Here is a 15,568-nt window from a genome sequence, read left to right as displayed (position 1 = left end):
CTAAATCCTCGGATCTTATTGCTTAATTTCTTTGTTGTTCTTTGGATTTGAGCATTCCCAAATGACCCAAAAGCATTATTTATCTAATCATAATATAAAACTCTCAAGTTGGATATGACTTTTATATTCATAAGGTCCAAATTTGACATTATTGCGTAAACATAAAGTTGTTAAAAACAGGGTAGGATCTGCTTGGATCAGCATCTTTCTTGTAATATTAGCGTTCCTCATGTCTTGAATTAAAGGAGGCCAGCAAGGAGTGGTCCAGTGTATATTGTAACTTCACGTGGCATTTTATGGGTGCAACTGATAATTATTGGTGATCTCATTTGTTGGGATTGAATGCCATTTTTTAAATTTATTAGGTGGAACTTTTGGAAAAATTGACGTATGTTTTCTTTTACATTGAAAATTTTCTCGTACAATATTATATGAAATATATATTTTTTGTTTTTTTAGTTAAAATCTATTTTTAGATCAGAGCTAGCGAACTGAAAAGGACCTAATTTCTTGATGTAGATGTTCTCTTATATCTATTTGTTTAGAGCCTCCAATAGGATTTTGTCTGTTTGAAAATTTCATATAGGATTTATTCAATAGTTTATTGAAAAGTCGAGCAAATGGGTAAAACTTCATACCCATATGAACTTTTATTATTGGAAGACTTGTAATAGTGAAAATGTCATGTGAACTTTCAGTATCATGAGAGCATAGAATCTGTTTTATTATCACTAATATGCAATCACATCATCAAGAACATTCACTAATTATATAAAGGAATTAAGTATTGATGCTGATTGAAATACAGGGGTCCCAACCTTCTAGGATGTTGATTGATTAAGAATCTTCATCCTTTATGCTTCTTAAACAGGTTATAAACTTTTCTTGTTCATATTTGTGATATTTTTGTTGAAATTTTTAGTTTAGCTTCATTTTACTGTTCATCGACTTTTTCACGTTATTGTTTAAATGTTTGACTAATCGTTGGGTATCAATGTCTAATCCTTTAGTTAGTGATAATGTCGATGAAAGTATCGCTGAATGCAGGTATTCAATAGTGGGAAGAGAAGGAAGAGAAGGATGGAAGGAAGGAGAAAGCACTTATGCACACTTTTTGGATTTGTGGGGTTCAATTCTTCATTGGTGATCTTTGATGTATTTTCTTCATTTGCCAAGTAGGTCTCTGATTCCCTCATATTAACATTATCTCTCTCTCTCTCTCTCTCTCTCTCTCCCTCCTCTCCTCTCCTCTTCTCTTCTCTTCTCTTCTCTTCTCCTTCTCTTTTGAGCTATGAAGATTGCATCCTAGGAAGAAAAGGGCTTTGAAGATATGAGTAGAGTGGCGTTTCAAGTGAGATTTACCGTTTTGTTGAAAAGTTTTAATAATCAATCTATGCGATTGAAAGATTGAAAGATGGAAAGATGTAGGCATCTCATTTATGGATTTGAGATTTGTGTGGTGAGGATTATTAAGATAACTAGTCCCACCTTTAATGTTTGTTAAGACGAAGATGATGAGTTTATAAGTAAAGAATACTATTTCATTGGGAAATTAAAAGCAAAGCCATGAGAGCATAGGCTCAAAATGGACTATATCATACCATTGTGGAGGTTCGTGATTCCTAACATGGTATCAGAGCCAACATCGGGTGGTGTGCTAGCAAGGACGCTGAACTCCCAAGGGGGGTGGATTTTGAGATTTCACCTCAGTTGGAGAGAAGAACAAAACATTTCTTATAGAGGTGTGGAAACTTCTCTCTAGTAGACGCTTTTTAAAACTGTAAGACTAATGACGATATGTAACGGGTCAAAGCTAACAATATCTGTTAGCAGTCGACTTGGGCTGTGACATATGGTATCAAAGTCATGCCCTTAACTTAGCCATGTTAATAGAATCCTCGAGTGTCAGAGTTGTGAGTCTTGAAGGTGTAATCAAATGTGACTTAAGTGTCAAATTAAGGGTGTACTTTGTTTGAGGGTTCCAAACAAGGAGTCGAGCCTCGATTAAGGAGAGGCTACTTGAGAGCTCCAGAGAAGGAGGCCTCAGGAGAGGCTTTATGGTGTACTTTGTTCGAGGGTTATTAAGATAAGTAGTTCCACATTGACTAATTAAGAGGAATATCATGGGTTTATAAGTAAGGAATACTATTTCTATTGGAGTAAGTCCATTTGTAAAAAGTAAAATCACGAAAGTTTATGCTCAAAGTAGAGAATATCAACTCTCAAAAACTCATCTACCATTCATATTATAGAGGGTATCATTTTTGCGGCCGACGAGTCTATTGTTAAGTGGGGCAAGATTTGTTGTTAGTATTAGGTTTGAGTTCTTGATTGGTTTTTTTTTAAAAAAAATTATCGTTAGTTTCATGTTTTTTTTTTTTAATAATTTATTGGTTAGTTTTAAAAAGAAAGGAATGGGTAGAGCAAGATTCTATGCATTCAGTTGTCCGGTCAACGGGAAGAAGAGTCATGTCTAATTCCAAATTGTTCTTACATGTGCCTTTTAGGAATCAGATGATGAGAGAACCAAAGCTAGATGATCGTGTCATTCTCTATATACTTGAAAAACCGTCGTATTTGAGATCTTATTTCTGTTGCCTTCATTTGGTAGAAAGTGGAATGAACCCATATTTAAAAAATTGATCTTGCAGGTGAGTCACCACTTCAATAAGAGATCAAACAAGATTGATTTCGATAGCTGAGGATCGTTTTGTGCTTGACTCCATTCACTACCCTTTAGCGTGAATAGGTAAAGAAAGACCCTTAAAGAGCTCGGTACCCGTAATTATTATTTTTTAATAGTTTCAAGAAAAAGAAAAAAAACTTTAGGATTCAAAAATGATTTAATGGCTGCCTAATTGCACCAAATGGGAAACCAAAAGCTTAGTTTACATCTAAAATGTATTGGAGCCTATACTATGAACCTATCTTTCTCATATTAAATAACTTTCATTTAATTATTAATACATTTAATTTTAATTTTATCTCATATGTTTAATATAATTGTAATAATGATATATATAATTTTTATTTCTTTATTCATTTAAAAAAATTATAAATATCGATATAGTGTTTTTTTGTGAAATATTAAATAATAGATAACTAACCTATGACCTTTAAGCTCTTTACTATAAACTATAATATCTCTAGTGACATAATATATTAATATAATATTAAAAAAATAAAAATTCTTTTAAGAATATAAAAAGTACCCTTTTGGCTTTTCGCAATTAAATACGATGGAAATTGGCAATTAACCCTTTTTTTTTNCATTTATTTATGTTATATATGGAAATTTTAGTAGACGTAAATAATTTTGTAAAAAAATGTTGATGTGATAAATAATAAAGAGAGAAATATGAAAAATGATAGAATTTAATTGTTTTTTATTTTTTTGTTCATTATCATCTAAAAAAAGAAACTTTTTTTTTTTAATTAATTAATTTTTTTAATTTTTATTATTGGGTATGTGTCAATTTTTCCCTTTTCACACATGCTCACATCCTTCCCATATCCTTCTCTTCTACCCACCTAAAATGAGGGAAAGAAAAAAAACCAGAATCAGATTGAGAGAGATTCTCAGAAATTTCCAGTTTCTTTGGGGTTCTTTTGCAGCAATCATTAGTTTTGTTATAATCTGAAGCCCCCTTTTACCGATCTCTGCTTCTGTTTTCTAAGTGCGGTAAAACCTCTCTTGTGCTTCTATCAGTTCTTCCCCCTTTTTTTGTGTTCTCTTTCTCTCCCCTTTTCCGTTTGCTTGGGAAATGATTTCTGTAAAAGTATTGCCCGATTTCGACTCTAGGAGGTGTTTGCTGACTGCCCTTTTGTTCTTGTATGCATCAAATTCGTTATTGTTGAGTTCTTCTTCATGTTTTGGTTCTATGTTCAACTGGGTTGCTTTTGATTGTATGGATTTGTGTGTTTTTGCCGCGGTTTTTCTCTTTTTCTTACAGGTAATTTTGATTGTGCAAAAGAGTTGGACGTTTGATTTCATTCAGTCTACGAAAGCTAACTCCATTTATTGTTGTCGTGGTTTTCATGGTTCAGAATTGAATGTTCACGAAAGTTTTCTCCTCTTCCCCTTTATTCTCGTGCAGAGTATGAATTTGTGTTAAGTTCTTGGAGCTGGGGACATGGGTAGTAGCCATGTCTTTCCACTTAAAGGTAGGTTCAGGTTTCCTCAGTTTTCCAATTATGAGTATGAGTTCTTGTTGAATAGCAGCTTAATTATTTGCCCTTTTTGGACAGTTTGTTTTAGAGTAATTCTCTACTTTAGCTGATAGATTATTTGGTTTTGTAGAGGGAGAAATTATGGGCATGGTATGTGTTTCATTTGTAGGTTGATTCTTAATCTTTGATTTCTCTTGTTAAAACTAATCTCTCTTGAACTGCCTTTTTTTAGCTGTTGTAAAGATTTGGGAGTGATGGTTTTGATTAATATGATGTTTATTTATTGCAGAAGCTGCATTTAGCTTGTTCCTATAGTTGATTCTAGCTTTGGCAATCTCGAAATATTTATAAGGAAACGTGCGAAGATCTGATTGCAGCATGGGTTACTTATGTGATTTCTGTGGGCATCAAAGGTCGATTGTTTACTGTCGATCCGACTCTGCAGCTTTGTGCTTATCTTGTGACCGTAATGTTCACTCTGCTAATGCCCTGTCGAGGCGCCACTTGAGGACGTTGTTATGTGATAGGTGCCATTCACAAGCTGCATTTGTTAGATGTCCTGAAGAGAATATTTCACTTTGTCAAAATTGTGATTATATGGGGCATAGCTCATCTGCCTCCATTTCGTCCCGAAAGAGGCAACCAATCAATTGTTTCTCAGGATGCCCGACTGCTGCAGAACTCTCATCTATCTGGTCGTTTGTTCTAGATCTCCCTTCTGTTGGCGATGCTTGTGAACAAGAATTAGGATTGATGAGCATTGCTGAAAATAGTGCAGTAAATGCCTGGGGCCCTGATGATCAAGCTGGTCAAAATGTATCTGGTGCAGATCAAACCAATGAATTCTCAAATGAGGATAGATCAATTTGGTATGGCTCCTCTTCAATGCCTCAATATCCATCCAAGCCTCACGTCATGGACCAACCAATGACGATAGATGCAACTTCACCCAAGGTACATAATGATAAATCATATTCTCCAAAACTAAATTTAAACGAAAGGTTTCTGCATTAGATATGAATTTATTAAAATGATTGCATATGTAGCAAATGTAGTTGGTCGTTTATGCTGTTCAATCCAAATCCTTATCAAATTGTGTGGTTTTCCCATAATCCTTGGTAACAAACCAAATTATTGACGAAGTATATAATACTCATTTTACTGGCATATGTTAAAAGCACAAGTCAAAAACTTGATACTTTTGAGTTCCTAGTGGCTATCTATCGACCGTATTAACACCTCATGACTTTCGTTTTATAAATGTGATGGTATAAGTTGGTAGACTGTAAGAATGGTATGTATATGCAAGTTTTCCATTTGACGAGTCGTAGGCTAGTGTTGTAGTGACCAACGTTCTACTATGTTAAACTGGGTTTTCCTTGTAAAAACGTCATGATATTACTTAGTTTTTTGTAAGAATAGTATGTATAAGCTATTTTGAACACACTATATTTTTCCATTTGGCTAGTCAAAGCAATTTCTGAACAACTTAAGAAGTTTAGTAGTAATTTCCAAAAACTATTTTACTGAAATCATAATTCTTGTTCAAAGATGTAATTTTTTTGTGCATTTAAAAATATGATCAAGTATCCTCACTGTAATCTCCATTAGTGAATAAAGTGTTTACCTCTTCCACTTTAAAGTTAATATATCAATCTGTCATATTTTCAACTAATTTCTTTCTTCTTTTCCAAAGCTATTTTTATTCTTGGAGTAATGAACCTGGCTGAATGAATATTTCAATAGTATGATCTATTATCTATAGACAATGCAATGGAATTCATAAAAAATTCACTAGTAGTTTCTTTTTACTTTCTAAGTTTTTAATATTCATTTTGATCAACTCTCATTCTTATGACTTGAAAATAACTGTGACCTCCTATATTTTTCGAATGATGCGAACTTATTTGATATTTGCACAATCACTTGTAAATGGATCTACTGGCAGCATTCAGTAGAATCGTCCTAGTATGACTTTGACATTTATGCCTTAAAATTCGGTAGTTTTTTCATAAGAATCTTTGCAATTTTCACACTATTAATATGCAGTTGCACTGTGCTGGAACAAAAGGTCCTGGACTCGATATTGAAGATGACCTCTACGAGAATTTGAATATGGATGAAGATAGTTTGAATCTTGAAAACTATGATGAACTATTTGGTGTATCTCTCAGTTTTTCTGAAGAATTGCTAGAGAATGGTGGTATTGATAGCTTGTTTAGGATGAAAAGCCTATCCGCCGCAAAATCTGGTTGCACTGGTGTGCCTGCAGCAGAGGTACTTCAATCCCTTTGCAGAAAAGCCTTTTGATTGTTTATTGGAAGTTAGTCTGTCATTGCTTCATGCTATTTGTTGGTTGTTTCTCATGGATGAACTTATAAGGATTTAATAGTTTCAAACCAATTGATTTTTAAGTATGAATAATAACAAGCACTTGTGATATTACACTTACATATTCTAAATGTGAATGTTTATATTCAGGGAGCGTCCGTTGGTTTAGTTAATAATACGATGCGTCCAGCGAGCAGTAATGCAGCATCTGCAGATTCCATGATGAGTGCGAAGACTGAACCGATTCTCTGTTATAACAATAAGCAAGAGCACTCCAGCCTATCATTTTCTGGCATGACTGGAGAGAGTAGCGCAGGCGAACCTCAAGACTGTGGAGCTTCACCAATGCTTCTAATGGGAGAGCCTCCTTGGTGTTCTATGGCCACTGAGAGTTCCTTCCAGTCATCTAATCGTAGCGATGCCGTAATGCGTTACAAGGAAAAGAAGAAAGCTCGAAAGTGAGTATTAGTAGCTTTGAACCCTTTTAGCTTCGTGCGTAATTATTTCACATAGCTTTTGCATTCTCAAATGTCGTTTGATCCTGTCATAGGTTTGAAAAGAAGGTGAGGTACGCTTCTCGCAAAGAGAGGGCCGATATTAGAAGGCGTGTCAAGGGGCGCTTTGTTAAAGCTGGAGAAGCGTATGACTATGATCCACTGAATCAAACCAGAAGCTACTGAAAGTTCAACTTTTGGAATTTGATGAATACGAAAAAGTAAAACAAAAAACCAAAAAAAAAGTAAACCGAAACGGATATGTGGCTTAATAGTCCGACAATATACTCTAATCAATGGATAAATATCGCTTTCCCAGTGTCGAACGGGAAGTTTATTTGTATATGAAGGACCCTGAGTTTTCCATCAGATGGTAAGAGGGTAGATGCACAAAAGCCAGGTCTATAATAGCTTGTCGATACAACTCAAGGGGGCTGAAAATTCTGTATCCATACCCCTAAAAACGAACAAAGGATCACAAATATTTGCCTCGAAGACGGTTTACATATCCGAACGGCTATATGTTTCTTGGTTAATCCAGCTTCAGCTCCTTTGCTGGTTGGCAATGGCTGTGTTCAGACGGTTTACAAATATTTGCTGGTTGGTTAATCCAGCTTCAGCTCCTTTGCTGGTTGGCAATGGCTCCTTTGCCTCCAAGTGGTGTGCTAGCAAGGATACTGGCGTGTAAAAACCAATCCCTTGATACATAACACTAGATTCGTAACACCTCTCCCTTGATACGTAACACTAGATACGTAACAGACCAAAATCGCGATAGGTATGAACTATTACCCACCAAAACAAAGACCAACTGAGTTTAAAAATGGCACCACAACCAACAACTGAAACAAACTTAAGAGACAGAGCGTTAGTAGATTTAATAAATTTCAATAAGTAAATTAGCACCAATACATTTCTCTCTTAACTACTTGTGCAATCCATACAAATTGAGACCAAAATTTTCATCTTCAACCACTTTGCTCAAAAATCATATAAACTCAGAGCAAATGGGTGACCTTTTACACTTGAATCTCACTGGAGATCAGAACAAAAATTGGACAAATATATAGAGGGAATTTTTTGTGGGCTCAATAACAAGATATAGCTGAGGCATCCAAGGTGAGTTCACCAACACGTGACCAAAAACGCTTAGGCCATCTTTTTGTATCAACACTACGAAGCCAAAATCGAACCCAGCTTTGTGAACGATCGGCTAACTGAAAACTATAAGATTTATGAAACCAATCAATCATCGTCGTCTGAACTACTGTCACCCAACATTCTCCCGTTGTCCTCAGCTTTAGTCATATTATCCTGCAAGTATAGTTGATCACACTGATATGAAAATCGGAACCAAGAATAAGAGGCGCAACCGACGTTAGTATTTGGAAGTATATCTTACTGGCATCTTATCCCAATCTTTTAGCTTGGAATTGGTCAGCATATAATTATCACGTAACGGAGCCCAGGCAGGCCCTTCAGCTTCCGCTGCATCACCTGATGTGTTCCCCTGTTCAACATAGAGGTGGTCATTTTAATTCATTATGAACACGAAGAAACAGATAATACACGATGACAATGCGAGTTTCACTCCCTTAACCATCATACACCTCCCTTCCCCATTCCACTGTAAACAAAAACAACGGTGATGATGGTAATTAAACAGGCCACGCATATGCTTTGCCTCGAGTACAGAGACTCGGGTGTTCGTAAAGAGTAACATCCCTTGTAAGCGATTGAGACAAGAATTTACGAACACGTTGTTAAAAGTTGATAAATTTATCAAATTCTTTATCAAATTCTACAGCGGAAATTGGAAGACTAGAAAGTAGAAATAACTAACCTTCGCATTACGGTTTGTTGATGACAAAGTTGGCTTGCCCAACTCAGAAAAGAAGGCTTCTTTCCTGCGCTTACTTATAGCTGACAGTATAAACCAAATAAATTACTCAGAATGAGACAAGATAGTATGAAAAGGTATTTTACACATGGTTTCACCCTCAGTCTTCAACAGCCCCTCACATAATCACAAGTCAAGAAAGAAAGGATGAGCGTGCAAGTATGCAACCATGATAGGTCTAGTAATGTTACGCTAAACTCGAGATAACACTACGTAAGCCAACAGTGGAAGGGAAGGCATTAGTTGACTGAAAGCAAGCATGAGAAACTAACGGGGCGATAAATCCAAGGCACGTGCCTATAAATCACTGGTTACTCCAATCACATAGTAAAGTTACTATGACTCATTAATTAGAACTTTGGTATGTTGTCAGACTACACAAAATGGTTTTCATCAAGGATAAAGCAGAAACCCCAAAACAAAATATAAGACATACATCGTACAACGTCGAAAATTAAGCTACAAGATTCAGTACAATGTAACGTGAACTACAGATTCAAACCAAATTAATCGAATGCAAATGCCATTTTCACAAAGCAAGAAGGAAAGTGTGAAAATTATATTAGTTCTACACAATTTTTTATTTTGTTAACTTCTGAGATCAAAGTTACATAGGAGGCACAATACCTTTAGCATCTTTAGCTCTGGAAGGATTCAAACCCTTCTGGGCATGTTGTGCCTTGTTGACCTGTATCATATTAATAATAACGGAATTCAGCGACGAATACAAAATAGAAGAGCAAAAACTTGGCTGAAATATAAATTTGGCTACTTACAGCATTAAACAACTTGACGACTGGCAATCCAACAAGAACCAATGCATAGAGATAACTATGTTAGTATGACAATAAATGTTATAATCAACAGCCACACCCATCTTTATAGAAGATAAAACGATACACTACCTCCTTTTGTAGCAACGCCAATAAGGAACTTCTCATGAGAATCCAAGTAAGTAGCAGGCTTCACATGCCCTTTTTCTGCCATCTACAATATCCAAACATTTAGAGTCAGCCAATTTGAAGCAAGCTAAACCATACACAAACATAGTAGGAAATACCAATTGTTTCTCCTTCTTGGCCTCTCCTTTGACCTTCCGCTCAGCTTCCTCTTCTGCAAGCTTTTCAGCAACAAGCTTCTTGTTTGCTGATAATATAGGACCCTGCAACACAAACATGGCGGATTAATTCTTCATTACTACTATTGAAAACAACTCCAACACACGTAAGATGTATAAACTACCAGAGTTTCATCAGATATGCTCTTCTTAAGAATACTCCTGAAAGCAGCTCTGAATGCTCTACAACCTTCAATAAACTTAGTTATACCCGGTTGCATTACACCACTCTCATCGTCTTCGGAAAGCCCCGCATCCGAATTCACATCGTTCCCTTCCTCTTCTTCACCCTCAGAAATCTCTTCATCTACAACCTCCTCGCGATTGTGCTCTGAAACTTTGCTCTCATCTCCAACCGCTGGAGCCGCTGCAGTCTTCGTGTCATCATCTTCATCATCTGAATTATACTCACGCGCTCGTTTTCGAAAAAGTTTCTGCATTTTCCTATCAATCTTAACTTTGTTTCCACTTCCACCCATCATCCTCGGTCTTTTCTTGTTCCTAGAACCAATCTTTTTACTCCTCTTCGTACCTCTCATCAATTCCCCTTCCTCGGCCATAGTTTCTGATTCAAATGCACAACGAAATTTTCAAGTCTATCAGAGAAAGTTCTGTAGAAATCAACCGCCACGACACGAACAATGGAAGAAGATGCTGAAGAACAGAGTGATTAGGGTTTACGAAAGGGAAATTTGAAATAAATGGCCCAATTGGTTTTGGCCCATTTTTAAAATTAAAAAAATATATATATTCCAATAAATAAAATAAAAATGCATGGATTTATTAATTATTGTATTTGATTAATTAAGGGAGAATTTCAATTTTTAATAAAAAAAATAAAATAAAATAAGAACAAATGAGTCGACGCTCATCTATTAATATAACATTTTGAGTAGGGGTGTACATTCAACCCTGACGATCCGAACTGAATAGAAGGTTGGATTAGGTTGGGTTGTGAAAAGTTTCGGGTTGGGTTGGGTTACCAATTCAACCAACCCGAACTTGGGTTGGGTCAAAAAAATCCCTCAACCCAACCCAACCCAACTCGGACCATGTATACCCCTAATTTTGAGGTACTACTTACTTCGTTTGATCCGTACTTTGATGGTCAGTTGAGGTTCTTAACGAGTTTCAATTTCTTTAAACTCCTTAAATAGGTCCTAAATTTAGCGAAAATATCAGTAATCGAAACTGGATTGAAATTCGAGTTCAAAACGGTCAAAGCATGTGAAACTTGAAAAATCGGTTCGATTGAACAAGACCCGTCATCCCTTTATCTCTAGCAATCCTTCGCTTGCACGTGCGTCGTCTTCTATTTTTCCTCTTACCTCGTTTGGCTTTCCCAACCGTGACCCCAATTGCTTATTGCCCCTCCGACAACATTGTAGGACTCCTCAAGTTGAACTTATTGGGTAAAGAATCATGCAATTCCATCGAGTATTATACGAGATATAGACATTTGAACATTCAGGGATACCTAGAATTGTTACCTTCGATCCTCAAACCGATCTCCTTTTGCAACCATTCTCAACCCTTGAGTCCTTCACGACGTTTGTAAAACCCCTCACAACGAAACTATAGAGACAACAATCAAGCCAAATTACTCATAAATGAGTAAATGAACTAACCCGTGACTTACCCTAGAAACTCGAATTCGATTTCCACCATCTCGAGCTCCTCTACTCAAATTGGTTAAACAGAACTCAAACTCGTCTCCACGAACGAAACCCCTTCAACCTCACTCTAAATGGGTCTTGGTTGCTCGAGAATCTAAACAAGAAGAAACTCCAATGGACGTGGATTTATCTCAACTCCGACATCGTTTTCCTTCACGAGTTCGAGCTATTATCTTCCAACTCTCAGCCATTCAACTTAATCATCGCTCACCTAATCCCACCATCACTACCCGAAAATCATGCACCTTAAATGCTGGTTCACGTACTCATCACGTCATCGACCCTATACCTTACATAAGACCGACGACTATAGCAATTTTAAATTTTATTTATTTAAATAAGTATTAGGAGCAATCACGAAGATAATTAAATACCATAAAAGTTATTATTAACTCATTAAAAATTTGGAGCCATTAAAATGCTATCTACACAAAGTCTATATAAGCTTCATGGAACTTTTGAGCCACTAGAAATATAACACTATATCATAAATTCAATGAAGAACTCCTACGGATAGTTGCATACATAAATTTATTGTGTCAAGTTTTGATTGAAGATTTGATCCATCACCACTTGAAGCTTCCTCCGATCGCGTATATGAATGGCGTCAATCGAATCAGGATGAGCTGATCATAAATCCTTACCATTTCAACAATTCCACGATTTTCTCGTCGGTTTTTTTTTTGCTCTTTTCGATCATCCGCGCTCTGTTTCTCTTCGTTCTTGCAGATTGAACGCTTTGACGTAAGTTTCTGGTCGCCTCCTTTTCGTTTTCGTTTTCTTCATGAAGAAATGTTCACTTTCCATTGATGGATCTTATCTGGTTTCTCAATTTGGTAAAGTCGGAATCGCTTTTTTTTTTTCTTTTTTTTGTAAGGATTTCGCTCTCTGGAGTGTTTGAATTTATTCGAGTGGTTTGTGGAATGTATTGAATCTTTTTGTTCTTGAGTTTGTAGATTTCTGAAATTTCTCCATGGTGTTCGTTATTACTTCGTGCCTCAACTGTGAAGATTTGGAAGTTGAACCTCCTATTTGCTGTATGATTCATGTGAAAAACTGTAGTTTCATATAATTTGATGAAACAAATAGAATTCTCTTCTGTTTCTTCACTTCAATTGATCGGTTCTCTTCAAGTTTGTCTCCTTTTAGAGATTCCGCTTCTTCAAGTTCATACTTCGATTGTTGTGTTTTCATCAATCAGTTGGATAGTTCATGTTCTTTCCTGATGATTTGTCATGAGGTTCTGTTCTTCATTTCATGGTAGTGAAAGGTTATTTAGTTTATTAACTTGTTTTCAGGTCTGATCTGAAGAAAGATTTGCTGGCACCCTCTTAATTGTTGCGTTTTTTTCGACCTGTACTGACCAAATCTGAGAAGTTCAGTTCAACCACGATGGGCCTCTCCAGTCTCCCAGCTCCATCTGAAGGAGTCTTTAATGTTCTTGTAAACACTGCACTATCATTTTCCATGTTCAAATGCTTTGTTCGTTTGATCCTTCAAGTCGTAGGAATCCTTCTCTCACCACCATCCTTGGCTCCACCATCAGATTCCTTGGAAAATTCCTCAGAGTTGGGGGATTCCAATTTTGGTTCTTCTTGGAATTACATCGAGACGTTTCAGAACCGATATCCAACGATTAAGTTTGCTAAAGTAGAGGACTCCAAATGTCATGAACATGACTGCCCTGTTTGCTTAACTTGGTTCGAACCTGAATCGGAGATAAACCGCTTATCTTGTGGCCATCTTTTTCACACATTGTGCTTGAAGAAGTGGCTGGACTACTTGAACATTACATGTCCTCTTTGCAGAACTCCTCTTATGTCCGAAGAAGAGAAATTGTGCTTTTGGTGAGTGTTCTCTTTGCTGTTCAGTGTGCTAGAATTTAGTTAGGAAAAACTCATGTACAGCATACTCTTAAAGATAATCATGAACGCGTTTTATACCTTCTTTGTGCATGAAATTTTAAGTTTGATGTCACTGTATATACATGTTTATGAAGTTTTATGCTTTTGGCTGGTGCCTTTAGCTTTGAGTTAAGGCACCTTTACTTCACTTTCGAGGAAGTATCTCGATTCAAAGAGGAGAGGGAGTAAGTAACTCAAGATCGTTCCAAGGGGACTGGCTAGATCAAGACTAGGAGAGATGATCCCCGGACAAGAAGAAATGGAATCCATACACTTAGATCTATTTTTAACAAGTTTTTCAAGTTCTATTTGTTTGATATTGGCATTAACAGTATGTACAGCAATTTCTTAGAATTACAGTTTTAAGTTATAGTGGGAATTATTCAAATCTTGGTGGGCAACTCTAATATCTTACATGTTTTTTTTGGTGTCAAATACAGTTCGTCGACGGAGCACGATATTCCTCGAGTATTAAGATCTTAAATCGAAAAATGTTCGCTGGCCTTCTTCGATGAACCTGCTAAAATCAAAGTGAAAAGCTTCTTCCACCATATGTACGTTGATACTACCTTCTCTCCCCATATGTACGGTGGGCTTAGGTTGTTACAAAAGGTTTCATATCAAATTTAGTTTTAGTTCTAGCTGGTCGGTGTCTTATTTGCTTAAGTATTCTGAAGCGTAGATGATATTCTGATTGCAATGTAACATGTATTTTAGTCGAGGATTCTTTCTTAAAATGATATCTTGGAGCTTATGGGTTCTCGTCTTCTTGAAGCTTCAAAATTTTCTTATTATACAGAAATCCTACTGCAGAAAAATGAACTTACCCTTACATATGTATGCAAGGGAAGAGTGTGGCAGGCTTGTTCCTTCGTTATTTGTGTGGTCTGTGACTCGAGAGGAACAATATAATATTTCGAGAGCTTGTGAGGTGTTGTCTCTTTTTTATGGCTATTTGTAATAGTCCAAGCCCACCGTTAGCAAATATTGTCCGTTTTGACTCGTTACGTATCGTCGTTAGCCTCACGGTTTTAACTTCTAGGGAGAGGTTTCCACACCCTTATAAGAAATGCTTCGTTCCCCTCTCCAACCAATGTTCCCCTCACGGTTTTAACTACTAGGGAGAGGTTTCCACACCCTTATAAGAAATGTTTTGTTCCCCTCTCTAACCGATGTTCCCCTCACGGTTTTAACTACTAGGGAGAGGTTTCCACACCCTTATAAAGAATGTTTTGTCCCCCTCTCCAACCGATGTGGGATCTCACCTATTCGTGGATCATACTTTTTAGTAATTATCAACTGACTGTGTCTTGTTCTTTTGGATTGGAGCACTTCTTTTTGTGGGCTTATTTCTCGTATAACCTCGTATATTGTTTCATTTTCTTCTATGAAAGGTCGGTTTTATATAACAAAACATGGACTTGAAAGTAGACTTATTGTTCTCCTTTCATGTCACTACTTTCCTATTGATTAGAATTACTGATGGAACCTCAATTGCTTCTGAAGGAGTATGCAAAGTAGTGTGTGGACTATTGAAGCTGATTTAGAAGCTGCTCAGCTTCTTTACCTTACTGGGGATCCTGTCGCCTTAGGCTTCTGGGAACCAAACATGGCTATGCAAATGTCTCCTATGGAACATGCTAACTTATGGATGGCTGAAGATGACACAAGCCGCAGAGTGTGTTGTGTAGGTTATGAGTTTTTTTTCTCTCTTGGATTCAATTTAAGATCATGTATATGCTTCGTGTCACGGTCATGCTTGTCCAAGGCATGTTGCCCATGGCTGCATGCCCGTGACACACCAAAACCTTTGCCTTGTACTACTTCCCTCGCTTTCTAAAATTTTCTTTTGAAATCGAGACTCGAGGTTTGTATTCACGTCACCTGACCGCAGGCAACGTAATTCGAAGTAGGCTTAATCCACTCAATGCTGAGAGTGGGTGCCGGACAATCGCCTAATCCACTGCCTAGAAACC

General features: G+C 36.7%; 3 protein-coding genes across 14 annotated transcripts; 2 read left to right on the top strand and 1 right to left on the bottom strand.

The window, feature by feature from the left end:
• The first annotated feature begins 896 nt into the window (after positions 1 to 896).
• LOC111792451 (zinc finger protein CONSTANS-LIKE 9-like) lies at positions 897 to 7,364 on the top strand. Of its 11 annotated transcripts, XM_023673923.1 has the most exons (8): positions 897 to 1,175; positions 2,652 to 2,749; positions 4,048 to 4,164; positions 4,249 to 4,320; positions 4,460 to 5,124; positions 6,220 to 6,447; positions 6,652 to 6,959; positions 7,052 to 7,364. In XM_023673923.1, the coding sequence occupies exons 5-8, from the start codon at positions 4,549 to 4,551 to the stop codon at positions 7,179 to 7,181; spliced, it is 1,242 nt and encodes a 413-aa protein (XP_023529691.1). In that variant the 5' UTR covers positions 897 to 1,175; positions 2,652 to 2,749; positions 4,048 to 4,164; positions 4,249 to 4,320; positions 4,460 to 4,548; the 3' UTR covers positions 7,182 to 7,364. The 11 variants fall into 11 exon arrangements, with proteins under 11 accessions (XP_023529691.1, XP_023529695.1, XP_023529693.1 ...); XM_023673927.1 differs by lacking the exon at positions 4,249 to 4,320 and having other exon boundaries at positions 4,098 to 4,164; XM_023673925.1 differs by having other exon boundaries at positions 4,098 to 4,320.
• A 503-nt stretch (positions 7,365 to 7,867) lies between these two features.
• LOC111792483 (RRP15-like protein) lies at positions 7,868 to 10,695 on the bottom strand. The gene is made up of 8 exons (XM_023673987.1): positions 10,138 to 10,695; positions 9,956 to 10,057; positions 9,801 to 9,882; positions 9,672 to 9,691; positions 9,523 to 9,583; positions 8,839 to 8,918; positions 8,398 to 8,505; positions 7,868 to 8,309 (listed from the first exon to the last, which is right to left on the bottom strand). The coding sequence occupies exons 1-8, from the start codon at positions 10,570 to 10,572 to the stop codon at positions 8,241 to 8,243; spliced, it is 957 nt and encodes a 318-aa protein (XP_023529755.1). The 5' UTR covers positions 10,573 to 10,695; the 3' UTR covers positions 7,868 to 8,240.
• A 1,463-nt stretch (positions 10,696 to 12,158) lies between these two features.
• Positions 12,159 to 14,424, top strand: LOC111792518 (probable E3 ubiquitin-protein ligase XERICO). 2 transcript variants are annotated; one of them, XM_023674035.1, is made up of 3 exons: positions 12,159 to 12,432; positions 12,987 to 13,535; positions 14,033 to 14,424. In XM_023674035.1, the coding sequence occupies exons 2-3, from the start codon at positions 13,081 to 13,083 to the stop codon at positions 14,073 to 14,075; spliced, it is 498 nt and encodes a 165-aa protein (XP_023529803.1). In that variant the 5' UTR covers positions 12,159 to 12,432; positions 12,987 to 13,080; the 3' UTR covers positions 14,076 to 14,424. The 2 variants fall into 2 exon arrangements, with proteins under 2 accessions (XP_023529803.1, XP_023529804.1); XM_023674036.1 differs by lacking the exon at positions 12,159 to 12,432 and adding an exon at positions 12,439 to 12,524.
• The last annotated feature ends 1,144 nt before the right edge of the window (positions 14,425 to 15,568 follow it).

The sequence above is a fragment of the Cucurbita pepo genome, chromosome LG04 (assembly GCF_002806865.2).
Source record: "Cucurbita pepo subsp. pepo cultivar mu-cu-16 chromosome LG04, ASM280686v2, whole genome shotgun sequence".
Classification (NCBI taxonomy): domain Eukaryota; kingdom Viridiplantae; phylum Streptophyta; class Magnoliopsida; order Cucurbitales; family Cucurbitaceae; genus Cucurbita; species Cucurbita pepo.
The sequence above is the reverse complement of the archived record's forward strand: the minus strand, read 5'-3'. Positions and strand labels throughout refer to the sequence as shown.